This window comes from Rissa tridactyla, chromosome 5, assembly GCF_028500815.1.
Source record: "Rissa tridactyla isolate bRisTri1 chromosome 5, bRisTri1.patW.cur.20221130, whole genome shotgun sequence".
NCBI classification, from domain to species: Eukaryota; Metazoa; Chordata; class Aves; order Charadriiformes; family Laridae; genus Rissa; species Rissa tridactyla.
The window spans coordinates 51,568,430-51,582,278 of NC_071470.1; the positions used below are offsets into that span (position 1 = coordinate 51,568,430).

Genomic DNA, 13,849 nt, shown 5'->3' on the forward strand with positions numbered 1-13,849 from the left:
CTTTGTAGGCGTAGAGGTAGACAAAGTAGACTTTGAAAAGTCTTTCTAATGATGTCATTGGTACTTGGTGAACTTATTGAGCATTTGTATGTTTTGGTCTATATTAGTTTAAATTGACAGATTTCTGGTGACATTGTCAAGTCTGAATGAGATAGTTAAACACCAAGAATTCTCTGCTAAGCTACAGGACATTGTTGATGTGCTGAGGGTTTTTAAAAAGCCAGTAGAGAATTATATTTGTGCTGTCCTCATCCAGATTCCGGAATAAAGCTGAAAGTAATGACATGCTAATAAAATGGGGGGAAAACTGGTGCAAAGTAGTTGCTGTGTCAGCATGTCGGCTGCTGATGCAATCATGGCAAGACTCCTTGAGTATAGTTAGAAATGACACATTTAATGCGAGGCCTGTTTCAGCTGAGGTGAGCACTGGGGGTGGAAGAAAAACAAACAGCAACTACTTTTGCATAGTTTTGAAGACTTTCCCTTTGTAAATAGTTTTGTTGCATCATTTTCTAGAGACTGACGTCTTACAGTATCTGAAGGAATAATTTGCCTTCTCTCCTCAGCTGCTCGTTACTTTCTGTAACAATTTTTTCCTATAGCCGAAAGGGTTCATTTTTGACACATACTCCAAATAAGTTTGCGGTCATTCAAGTTTTCTCATTTTGCAGTTGTACATGAGGAAATGAGAGAGCATGTAGTTCTCTCTATAGAAGTAATTTTAAAGTGTGATACCCTTTATTTGTTCATTTGGGTTGTTTGTTTGACTTGGTGAAAGACTATGTTTGAAAGAATAAGCATCAAAACTTTAGTGTAATTTCAGGCCTCAGGAAGGAAAGAAAATCCTACCTAATACAAAGGTATTAGGGGCTGCATATTGAGATAGCTGTAAAAATTTCGATAGACCTGTTTCACACCAGAAAATTCATTCCTGTCAACCAAAGGATGATTTCTGAAACTACAGAAAAAGCAAAATATTCCAGCAATGTTAGCACAATCCAAAAAATGCCTTTTACCTTTTCATTGAAAAGATTATTCTTTTAGAAAACATGCAAAAAAAGATAACCCTCTCACCCGTGTAATGTAGAAAGATATATAGACACACGGAATATAATTGAAATAAAACACAGGGACCTAAAAATGTATGTATGAGAACCGAAACAATCTCAAAATGATTCAGGGTTTTTGTGGTTTCTTTTTTGTGTGGGTTTTTTTTTTTTTTTAGTTTTCCTATTTTAATTGAAAACTGAAATTAAACTTTGTGAATCAATTATGAAATAAAATTTCTTATCGCTGTTTGAAGTGTAATGCATGTGCTGCTGTGCACTGCCATCTCCTGAAAGGAACAGTGTCATCTTTGTTATATCTTAAAAGGCTTTTGTGTAGCTAAGTTAGATACTCTAATGAATAAGGCCTTAGTTTCTGAAGGAAGACAATCTAATTCCTGCGAGGATTCTCAGGTGGGATCTATGGTTACAACTTTTTTTGTAATAGCCTACATATTTATTTGTTTTACCTCTGGAGATAGTCCTACACTACAGCATGGGTAATGTCTCAATTCGGTGAAGTAGCTTGTTTAAAATGTCAGATGGAGTATTGGTTAGAGGAGAAATTTTTAAATTTGCATGTGATACATGGAGCCATAAATGAAATAAGCAGTGGTCAGCACAAAACTGGAGCAATTGCACTACAGCGAGAAAGAGTGGCGTTTGTGAAGGCTGCATGGAGTTTCATCTAATCTGCTTCCTTATAAAATCCATGTGCCATCAACAATAGGATTTGTGTCAGGCTGAGGAATGGGAGAAAAATCATAGGAGTTTATTAGGGATATCTGTGCATGAAAGAAACAAGAAAAGTTCTCAAGAAGGTTCATCTGTTGAGAAACTTGATCCCGGACTGGTGAATGCACTGTCTTGGGAGCAGCTCTCTGCTGCCCAGTGGAAGGACTATGGGGCTTGAGGGGATTTTTGTGATGGCACATGCAAAGGAACACTGATAACTTGGACTTTTCTGTATCCTCTACTCAATAAATGGCCTGGATTATTCTGGGGACTAAACCAGGCTTAAGATGACATTTCCCAGCTGTAGAATAAGAAGCTGTACTCTGCAGCGTTGGCTGGAAGGCCTTTGTTTTGCCATGCTGTTCTCCAACATAGTCAACAGCTGCCCTGCGTGTGTGCGTGAAACCTGTGCGTGTTCACTTCCTTCCCATGTGGTGTTTGTTACAGAATTACTCCACAGGGATAGAATATGACTAATTGCTATCATTATTTTCCAACTTTTTTTTTTCCTTCTTAATTTTAACCTTCTTACTTAGTAGCCATATAAAATTGTACCTTCAAATGTTTATCAACAATGTTTGCTGGGCTATGTTAGCATCATCAGTATAGCTGCATCCGCAAAATGAAGCGTGTGTGGTTCTGATTTGAACTGTTCCGTGAGGTTAGAAACAAACACGTTTTAATGTACATCACTGGACAAAGTCTTTTGTACCCTTAAATGCTACCTGGATACACAAATAGTCATCTTTGTAGAGAAGACACGGTTTGCAGCATCTTGCATACCATGTGTATTTTCAGCCATGTGTGGCTTCGCTTTATGGAGCTAGATAAAACAAGGGAAATCGAAACGGGGGCAAAGGAGAAAATGAATGTTTTCAGCTGAGATTTGCACAGAGATGACAGGTGAATGAGGTGGAGAAGTAAAGAACAGCTGTTCCAGATGGCAGCAGCTTCAGGAGGGAAAATGCTGGAGTCAAAGCGGTCAGATTGTAGGGAGAGATGACGCTCATGTAGGATGAGTGGTGCTGGCAGGGACATGAGCATTGGAGGTCAGTGGAAAAAACATGATAAACACTGTGTATGAAGTTTATTTCTCTTAAAGTAGCCGTTTCCTGTAAATGGATCTTTTTCAGTTCTTTTCAACACTGATTGCAGGTATTTATCTGAAATCACCGGTGATCAGCATTTTCTATTATCTTTGGCTGCCTCACCACATACAGTTCCTTAGTTTATTGTGTTGACAATGGACACTTAAGAATAAATAAATCTGAAAATGGAAGAAATTTCATAATGATTTAATACAGTTCTCAAAAGTCTGTTTTTGAAGCATCCCTTCTGTGTCTTTATTCTGCTGCCTGGAAATGAAAGCTTTGAAGGTGCTTGAAAATCTAACAGCCCTGATTTGAGGGTTTTAAACAATATAGCATTCTTCATAGGACGATAACAGTGTAATTTGAGCCATCTCTGCATAATTAGTTCATACAAGAAGCAAATGTAAAATAATAGGAAATTAGTGATGCTAAAAGTGACACTATAGTTTAAAGAAAGCAAAAGAAGCTAAAAACTTCTGGATTAGCCTTGGAGTTCTTTTTCAATACACCTGAAGAACTGGCTGTGCAAGGGTTGGATGCGCTCTGCCAGCTCCTCCCGAGTTTAATGGTTTCCTGTTTACAATGCTCTGCTTGAATGTTTTGGGGGAAAAGGCAGAACAGTCACTTTCTGTCAGATTTATAAAGGCAGAAATTATTTTAATTAACTGCTTAAACTTAATTTACTGACTTCAAGACTGAGACAGTTAGCTGGAGTGGTTGTTTTACAAATCCAATAGGAATTAGACCTGAAATAGTTTATATCAGCTGCTGACCTGTCTATTGATCGTGGTTGTCAATTCTAACTCATTTTCCCAGTGCTGCTACTATTGTAGGCTTATTCTCACCTCATTTGAACTTAATATTTTTTAATTGTCACTAGACATGATGTTAAACGTATATCCTGGCCTGTTGCAGTCATTTGATGTATTAAATGGCACCTTTGGAAAGGTAATTGGTTCTCATTTCTTGACCATGTTCCTATACAGATAATTTGTTTTGAGCTTAACTAGATTACCCCAATATTTCTAGCTGGAATCAATGCTTCTCTTCAATTTATGTCTTAAATTATGTCAAAATGTAGAAATTCTGCCTATTGTGAAGTAACTTCTGGGCTCTGTGTTGAGAGTACTGCCTTTCAGGAGTGAGTGAAGTGATGATGTTATAGCATAAAATATGTCTTAAGTGGTTATGATTAATGCTTTGGGATACTGTGGGCGAAAGGTGCAAAGTGATTTTTTTCTTGTTTTTTTTTTTTTCTTTTTTTCCCAGGGGCAATTTTTGATGAATCTGCCAAAAAAGATGAGGAAGTTTTTCGAATGGCAGTTGCTGATCTCAACCAGAATGATGAAATCTTGCAAACGGAGAAAATCACGTGTTCAGTGACATTTGTGGATGGCAACAATCCGTTTCAGGCTGTTCAAGAAGGTAGGACGTCTAAACAGATTTCCTGCTGTTGTTTCTGCAGAGACGTGCAAAATACTACCCTGATCACTTCCTGGCTTTAGGAGACACTTGTAATTTTTGTTGGCTTCTTTTTACATAGAATATCAAATGTTGCATTTAATTTGGGATTTAGCTGCTATGGTTTGTGTTGGCCTAGTGACTTCAAGCTATAAACTTAGCTTTTATCCATTTTGTAAGCAGAGGCTCTGGAAACATGGTAGAAAAGTCAGACAAAGTTTGTTTACATCTTTCCTCTTTTGTAGGCTGTTTTGATCTTATCAGACCATTAGTCCTTACTTTTTGACTTCTTAATATGACTTTCCAGTTTCATTTCATGTAACTAACAGCACTTACTTAGTTGGAAAACATAGGTCTTTGTGTGGATAACCTTTTCAGCACATACACCTGAAAAAGTTACCTATTTTATAGGAGGGATTAGAGATAACCTGGTGACTCAGAAAGCCACTTGTGTCCAATATGATTTTGTACTCACTCCGTCCTTTGTCATTCTCCACTTATTGGACAAGAGATGAGGATGTTGCTTTGGGTTCCTGTGATAGTGGTAGGATGATAACAGGACTCAATATTTGAAATCCCTCTGAGCTGGATTAGTAAATCGCTGGTGTGACTGAGCAGTTGTCTGGAAAGACAGCTATATGCAGTTTTAGAAATATGGATTCAAATCTGTTTCCTAAGCATTTGGGTTTTGTTGCTGTTCTGGCACAGTAACTTCTGTCTGAGATGCAGAATATGTTTATTGTAGGTATATATTAAACTTTTCTTAACAAGAAAACAAGATTTTGATGACTTTCTATATCACTATTGGCTGCTCTGTATTGACACTTGAGGTAGAACTTGAGATTTAAGCAGCAAACATGCAAACAGTTGCTCGGATAATTGTGAAATCAAAGGTAAAGAAATACCTGTTTGTCTTCAATGGGCTACTGACAAAGCAATGTTATTGAAAAGGTCTTTAATGCTTATATGACATTTTTTTTATCAGTGATATTCCTAATTTTTGAGAGTTTAGGAAGTTTTTTGTTTTGTTAAATTTTACAAGTGGATAGACCTGTGTAATGAGAAGCGCTACAGTCTAGGCTTGATAAAACTGAGGCAGAAAAATAAGTGATTTTGAAGTATTCCAATAAGAATCAATTCAATCTATTTCAATCTAAAAGACCAACATAAAAACTGAAGCTGTCGGATACCTTTAGAATTTAGAGGGGGGAAAATGGGCAACTGAGGTCAATCTTTTTTAGCTACTTTCTGCACTGTTAGTATTTAAGCTTTATTCCAATTCATCCAGGATGGATAATGTTAGGTGGTGTTCTGTGATTAACATTGATTAACACTGACACTTAGCAATTAACTTCCTTTATCATTGTGTAAGAGCAGTTGCAAATTATTTCACAGAACGATGTTTTAAGGAACTTAATTATTTCTAATTTAAAGAAAGCAGGAGTGTCTAGTAAAGTAGAATATTCCAAAGGAGTTAATGACCAGATATTTCAATATTCAATTACTTATTTTTTGCAAAAGTTACATTTATCATTTTTGAAAACATTGTAGTATAGTCAGTATTTGAAATGTAGATTTGACATAAATTTTATTACACTGTGTTGCGGGGAAATGTCTGTTGTGATATTGTTGAGTTCAAGAAAGTATTTGCCAGTAAAAACTGTTTCTTGTAAATGCATGGTCAAATACAGCTACGTGTCTAGCAAAGCCTCACGTTAACTACCTTTTTAGTGCCCTGTGTTTAGTTTGGCATAATTTGAGTGAAGAACAAGGATTGCATTTTTTGCATGCATATATCTGTGAAATTTTGCTTGTCAAACTATTTTACCACAGCTACTGTGTTTTCTTTTAATTTTTTGTAACTGAATATAGGTATAAGCTGCACTGTAATGTTTCAGTTACTTTGCACCACTATCCTCCCTTCCTCCTTCCCTCCACATCTTTATATCTCTTGCTCCCTGTTCTTAATTGGATTTTTTACAAGCATTAGGAGAAGGGAAGAGGACCTCTGCACTGTTGCCACATATTTCATGGTTTATCCCTTGGAAAAACACTTAGCTGAAATGCACTATAGTAAACACCAGAGAAAGATCATTGGAATACTCAGGCTGTTTCTGTATTCCATTTGTATAAGAAACACTAGGATGAGGCAAAATCTCATGGTCTTAAATGCGCATGGCATTCAGTATGCCCAAACTTTCCATTTCCATGACAGTGTGACCCTTTCCTTGGAAGCATAACAACAATGGTATGAGTCTGATGTACCATGGCCTCAGGCACCGACCTATCAGGTAGAGCCTAATATGCAAAAATTATACTGTTTATTTATTATTATATTCTACTTATTTATATTCTTTATTATATAAATTGCCTGAAGTTTGCTTTGTTTTAATTCACCGTATCTGTTTTTTTTATAATTTTGACATTTTTTCATCTTGTCTGAACTATGGAATAGCCTTTAAAAAGAAGAGATTTTAATGTTTAGTAAAATGTTAATTTAGAGCATTAGAGCCATAATAATAACTTAAAATTAGTCTACATTTGTCTAAAATATGCCCCTTGTAGTGGAATAGGGAAACTTCTTTAAAAAGTTGCCTAGAATTTTGGATTTCAAAAAGCAAGAAGTCATGAGCAACGATCTGATAAAACAAGACATTATGTACAGAGGAGATATTTACAAATTTGTTCTTCATAATGATCTGCTAATGGACAGCATGTATTATTTCTAGCTTTTATTTAATTTTATTAGCAAAATTCGCAAGTAATTCCCAAACAAGGAAACAGGAACACTCAGATACTTAATATTGATTTTTGGGATGTAAAGATAATTAATTTGGGAGGATCATCTGTTGTGTGGTACTTACGGTTCTTCCCTCTGAATCTGTTTTTATAAATTTTTATGGTGCCCTGACGTTTCTCTCATGTGTACCTTAGGGCATCTCATTAACAGTTCTGATTGGAGCAATGAGACTGTATGGCAAAGCTGAGTGGTTTTATCCTAGAAGAGCTGTGAATGGCATGCCCCCTAATATCACTGGAAGTGCCCTCAGGGACAATTTATAGGCAAGTTATAGTGCATGGAAATAGGAGGTGAAATTGAGTTCCTTTAAGTTAGGGAAATTTTTCTCCCCTTTGGTGTATGTGCTGTCAGAGAGAGCCAGCAGTGAGCATGATGCATACGGCTTACGGTACGACTCATGCTTGCATGTCAATATCATGGGGTGGTACAGGCACCCATCAGGATGGGGTGAGGTTGAGGTTGGCAGGGAGGCAAGTCCAGGGCAAGCCCCGTTGGTAGGTTGGGGTAAGGACCAGCGAGGTGCATGGCCAGGTGTACGTAGCTCCAGCCTGATTGGCATAGGGGAGAGTTTGCAGAGCAGGGGAGCGGCCAAGAAGGATGGCTGAGGCATGTGGATGGTGCATCCCAGGCCCTCATGGCACTTGCAGCCTGGTCGCTGAGATCTGTCACGGTGACACACCCCTGTGGAAATGTCCAACGTGGCATGTTCCTTCCTCACTTACTTTCTTCAATACAAAATACTTCACAATAGTTACTCTTTTATGTGATGTCTTGAAATATTTGTGTGCTTATGTGAGTGAGAGAGGAAGAATGTTGTGCCTGGCTTTTTTTATGCTGTGTCCATGTTGGATGCTACAAAGGGAATCAGGAATTTAAGTTTTCCTTGTATAGACAATGAAAGAAAGTAGGGATAGTCAGTTTTTGCATGGTAGCAAGTCGGTATTTTAGCACTACAAAACAAGGAATTACAATGCCAGATCCATACTAGTGACAACAATAATAATACATATGGGCATAAACTTTCCTTCCTTTCTTGTAAGACTTCAGTTTACAGCAGTAATTAAATAGGGATGGGATAGGCCTGCAAAAGATTTTGAGTTCTACAATACACTTAAACTGTAATTATTTTGAATAGAGTCATGTTTCTCTGTTTCTTTTTAATGAACTGTGTTTTCCTTTCAGTGAGAAATTTGGTTGAAATAAATATATTGCTTCTCTCGTTTGTCAGAAAATTATTGTGTTCTCTTATCTTTCTCTTACTTTTATTATTCTTGTGCTTACTTCAATACACTAATAATTAAAGTCTAAATTTTATGGTTCAAAGCCTGTTATTTCCTCCCATCCTTAATTTATCATTAATAATACGATCATATTGTTGCTGAACGGCTAATGTGAAATATGCAATAGCCTGTGCATTTCTGTGGGATTCTCTGCTGAGTTACCTTGGTAGACAATACTAAATATCTGTTTCAATCCACTGCTAATAAGTCTCTAAACCCTCCTTGTCTTCTAAACATTTTCCACAAAGTCGTATTCTTGCAATACTGATTACTTATGTTTGGCGTAAGGTGCTTTCCGTTGTTGCAGCTAATATTGCCTGACGTAATTCCTGTTCCAAGGCAAGTGGAAGGAGCAGGGCCTTCGGTAACTTGAACCAGTGGTAACACTTTGACTCGTGCTGATCTGCTTCCTTAGGCAGCAGAGTTTCTACAGCCCCCCTGCTGCCATTTCCACTTGCACACTAAGTTATGGAGCAACCTCTGCGGGTGTTTGCAGTGCTTGAGGCATCCACAGCATCTGGAGGGCTGTCTCAGCTTGGTAGGACCCACGTCCAAAGGTGTGCAGGGACCTTGGGGATCCATTGCCAATATTTTAAACCTCATGGAAAACATTTTGGTTTTATTTGGTGCTAACAGTTTTTTATCCTGCGCTTTTCTCCTACCTCCTTTTTTGACAGTATCACGTTTTACCTATCTTAAATAATATCTCTATAGTAATCCAATGTTTTCTTCTATAGGCTACCTATAACGCATGACAAACAGATTTGACTGATGCTGTTTGAAATCTGCTTTGTTTGACAAGTATTCCTATTGCAATCATATATATGTGGGGTTTGTTTTCATTTTTTTTAAACCAACCTTTTTGTCATTCAGGCTAGTCACCAGAGTATGCTTACAGACACCAACTCAAGCCTTCGTAATGGCTTTTGAAAGCTTATTGTGATCAGTGAAGTAAATAAGGCAGTGAGTCATAACTAAATGGGATTCAGCTGTAGAGTAACCGAGGTTTGTAGGGCAGTGATATGTATGAAGGTCACATGCAGGATTTTATTCAAGCAAAGTTTTATGGTCAGAAATTACAGCCTGTTGGATACATCTGCTTTGGCCTTTGGGACTAGATGAATGTAATAAGATTGTCCTTTCCTGTTTCTTTGATTGCTGTAGAAAGCTGTTTAAATCCACAGATTTCATGGACTGCAAAACTTTCTTTCACTTTGTGTCACTTATTCCTTGAATTTTTCAGCTTTCCTTGAGCTGTTTATTAACCAGTACATGTTTGGTTTGAGATTAAACCTTTACAGGGTTGCACTTCTTCACTGCCCTTCCATTTCATTCCTGTTTCTTATTTCCCAATAAAATGGATTTTGATGTGAAATGATATTACTAATACTGAGGAGGAAAAAAAAAATTTAACTGGGTTTTGAACTATAAAAAGTTAAGGGGGAGAAGCATTTCAATAGTGATGTAAAGCTCTGTTGTAAAACCAGAAACTGATGGAAATGTCTGCAACTGCGAATTGCTTGCATCATCAGTCCTTGAGAAAATATGGCAAAAAATCTTTTGAATTACCTATGCCCTGTGCATCCATGTAACGTACCAGCAGCGGTGGCACTGTGCCCTGTTCTCCAAGCGCTAGGTAGCCTGGTACTCTTACACAGGCTTTGTTCTCATTTTAGTCCTGCTAACCCCACAAAATCAATCAGATCTCCAATTTGCATAAATGCGCCATGGCAGTCCAAGTGTTGGCAGCTTAAGAAAAAAGGTTTTACAACACTGGTGATAACATTGTGACAGTTGGGAAGACAGGGGTTGCATGGGAGAAAATCAGGGAGAAAGGAAGACTACACTAGAAAAGGGACGTGTAATAGAAGTTTAGTTTAGGAGGTGCAGGATGCATATTTAACACATTTTCAGCAACAATTTCAAAGCTATTGTGCCCTCCCTTTGCCTGGAAGTAATCTACCCAGAGCACACTGCAAACTGTAAAAGGGGATCAGATTTATTTTGAGTAAGGCCTCGTACTGTTTCAGCAGTTACAGTAATTGCAAGACTTCCACCACTCTCAAGTCGTTGAATTTTGGGCTCCAATGTTTTCTAGTTACTAATTCTTTCTGTAGTAATATTTTCTCCAATTGCAAGACAACTACCATTATCTTTGTTTCCAGTTTGAAAGCAAATTATGGCAGCTGTAAGCTGCACTAGACTTTCAGATACTTAAAGATAAAAACCAATCCTTTATCTTCAGCTCCAAAAAATCTCCCCAAATCCAAATAAATTAAAACAAAATTTAAAAAAAGTCCATCAAGAATGGATTTCTCTAGCGTAGTTTAAGCAATGTGAGAAACACAGTTTGAGGAAAAGAGGTGCAAACCCCAGCAGTCCTTAGTGTTCACAGATGGCAAATCTAAAAAATTTAAGCTACAGATATTAGTGCAGTTGAAGAGCCTTTTCTGAGGTATGCTTTCCAAATTGCTGAGCCAAAGGAGGAAAAAAGAGGCTTTCTACAGTGCAGGCTAGGGCAAGATCTTGCCTTCTTTTAGTTGCTGTTATCCACATTGTCCCACAGTGTACCTAAAACTCACCGAACATACGCTTTATGACTACTGCTTGTCTTTGTTGTTGTTTAAGGAAAGAATATTAGTGTTTCTATGGAAACCACTTTTCTTCAGGTGACCAGGAAACCCAGTAGCATCCCACTGCTATACCGTGCCGCATCACAGCAATCCGGTGCAGCTATATATCTGGAGGTATTTACGTTAAGACCACACATCAAACCAAGGACTGATGTTTCAGTTTGCACTACCTACCCCATTGCCTTTCTATGGTCTTTTTTTTTTTCATTCTGCTTTCTCATGACTTTAAAACATCGAGTGATTTTCCTAATGCTGATGCCATTTGCCGTTGCCAGTTGCTAAAGTTCGGCTCAACGTTAAATCTTATGGCAGATTTTGACATTTCTATCAGAGCTTCCACTTTCAAATGATAGACAGGAATTTTAATAGGCTTGAAAGAATTTCCTTTCCAGGCTTTTGCTTAAAAAGCATGTGACTGTGAGGCAGGCTATTAACCTCTTTACCTCTTTTAAAAAGGTGAGTCAAATAACTGAATAAATAACTGGACAAGTGTGATGCCCTTTGATTGAGGAGGACAGAATGAATTTTATTACATTACTATAGGAGTAGCTAGATAGGCTGATATTCTGCAGTACTTACACTTCAAGTCCAGATTAAATCATTTCTGGTTCAATTCAGAAGAATAATTTCTGATTTTGCAATATGCGTATTTCCACTTGCAGTTCACAAGTGCCTAAGATATGTTTTCATATATAAAACACAGTGCTTCAGTCTGCTGTGTTAATGTACTCTGACACACTGCTAGTGGATTACTTTTAAGAGAGCTATACAAATTGTGATGTGATTAAATAATATCAGTAGTACATTTAAATGTTTAAAGCCACTGTGCCTGAAGGCTTTTGGGGTATTTTAACAAACAGAAGTATAGAGACAAAGCAAATGAGAGATGCTTCATTCCTAGATGCTAATTATTTAGCTAGCACCCTAGGCTATCAGTCCCCCAAAGGAATCTCCTTAAATAAGTAATGGATACCCTATCCAGATTTCCTCCCCGTCTTTTTGTGAAGCGATGTCCACCAAAATCACTACAGCAGTCAATCATCACCGTCCAACCAGAAATGTAAATTCCCAGACAGGCCTCACAGCCTGCAAACTTGCAGCAGGTTGTGGCAACTACCAGGCAACAAAGTCCTGCATTCAATGGTTTTCTGCTCTACAGAGTCTTCATTAAAAAAATGTTAATTTGGGATTTTTGCGTTGGCTTTTCCTGGCTAAATTCTTTGAATTAAGTGAAAGTCACCAAGTTTTTTTTTTTTCACCTGACAGTTTAGGTACAAATATGTATTTGACTGTATAGAGATCAGTATTTACTCTATGCATCTAAATCTGTCTTTGCCTAAAAATCAATGTAATTAATTTATTTTAATTAATTAATTGTTTAATTTAATTCTTCCCTGTGAGCCTTCCTTGCTCTTCTTCCTTCCCTTCTCAAATATCTTTTGTTTCACTTACAAGCTTTTTCTGCTGTTGTAATCTGTTAGCTTTTTGGGGACAGGCTGTATTTTTACTAAGTACACTGATCCGTATTTGAGGCAATTGGGTATTTATGTGACGCAAATAATTTAAAATATACTCCTCTCTATGTATATAATCAGAGACAAAGTGTACTTTATGGAGGACAGTAGTGTTTTAAAATCTAATTCTGATAATGAGGAAATGAGCCGTGACACTCTGGAGGTGAAGCCTGAAGTGAATTATGAAGGTCATTCTCTTAGATGGGGAAATTAATTATATTTTAGCCTGGTTCCCTGTTACTTAGACCCTTTATATTGTATACTACCAAGTAATTTTGACTAAATATCAATTTCTGAAAAATTATCTGAGCAAAAGAGCACAGCTACAAGGACAGATTTTGAAACTTGGCAGTGCTTTATTAAAACACTAATCATATCAGAAAACCTTTCATGTTATCTTTTTGAAAGGATGTCTGCTGTGGGATTTTAGTGCTCATTCTGTTCGACTGTTGGTTTGCCTTTTGCTTCTGTGATTACTGGCCTTTCTGAAACTTTTTTTTTTTTCCTTAAAATCTAATCTTATGCAATTCTTCATTGTGTAGTCTGAAAGAGTATTGAGGTGAGCCAAGCCACTCTGAAGGATGCTGCCATTAAGTGGAGCACTCACGGGGGAGATGCAACAGGTAGTGTTGGTGGTAATCAGAAAACGTCCCTGAGCACCATTTACACAGCTTGGAATAGACACCGGAGCCTTGCAGAGCCTCTCAAGTGTTACTGACACACAAGAGGGAGTTTGGGATCTTTATGTAAGGGTATAAAGCACTAACACGTGGGACGTAACTGCATGTGAAAATTAAGCACCTGCTTAAAGGCTTTCCTGAGCAGGGATATACTTAAGCAATCCCACATCAGTGACTTAATTTTCTTTGGCAGCTGGTTCATTATTTTGTTTCCTTTAAGGGCATATTTTCTTCAGAAACTTGTAGATCTTAGCAGTGTTTTTGCATCCTGCACCTCTGGTTGCCCACATGACTATACCAGGTGGCTGTAGCTCCTCTGCTATTGCTGGAGGCAGAAAATGTGGCTGCAGGTCATGGCTATGCCCTGTGATATTTGGAAAAAAGTTTGAAATCACAACGAATCTTCTAGAGTGCCAGGCCACAAAACACAGCTAAATAAGTAAAAGCATACAGAGGTTTTGCTTCTAACACTATGTTTTATGACAAGAGGGTTATGATGTACTGACTCGGTCACCACAAAGTACCAGAGAGCTGTACTCAGAAATTGCAGTTTCTTGTTACAGGTAAACAATTTATGTTCATCTCATCCCTTTGTGACCTGGTGCAGGA

The 13,849-nt window shown here is 37.6% G+C and overlaps 1 protein-coding gene across 2 annotated transcripts in view; it reads left to right on the forward strand.

The window, feature by feature from the left end:
* GRID2 (glutamate ionotropic receptor delta type subunit 2) overlaps nucleotides 1-13,849 on the forward strand; it is a 763,919-nt gene that overhangs the window by 159,755 nt on the left and 590,315 nt on the right. For both annotated transcript variants that reach the window (XM_054202856.1, XM_054202857.1), the window contains exon 2: nucleotides 4,142-4,297. In XM_054202856.1, the coding sequence (XP_054058831.1) occupies nucleotides 4,142-4,297 (156 nt within the window). The remainder of the gene's footprint in view (nucleotides 1-4,141; nucleotides 4,298-13,849) is intronic.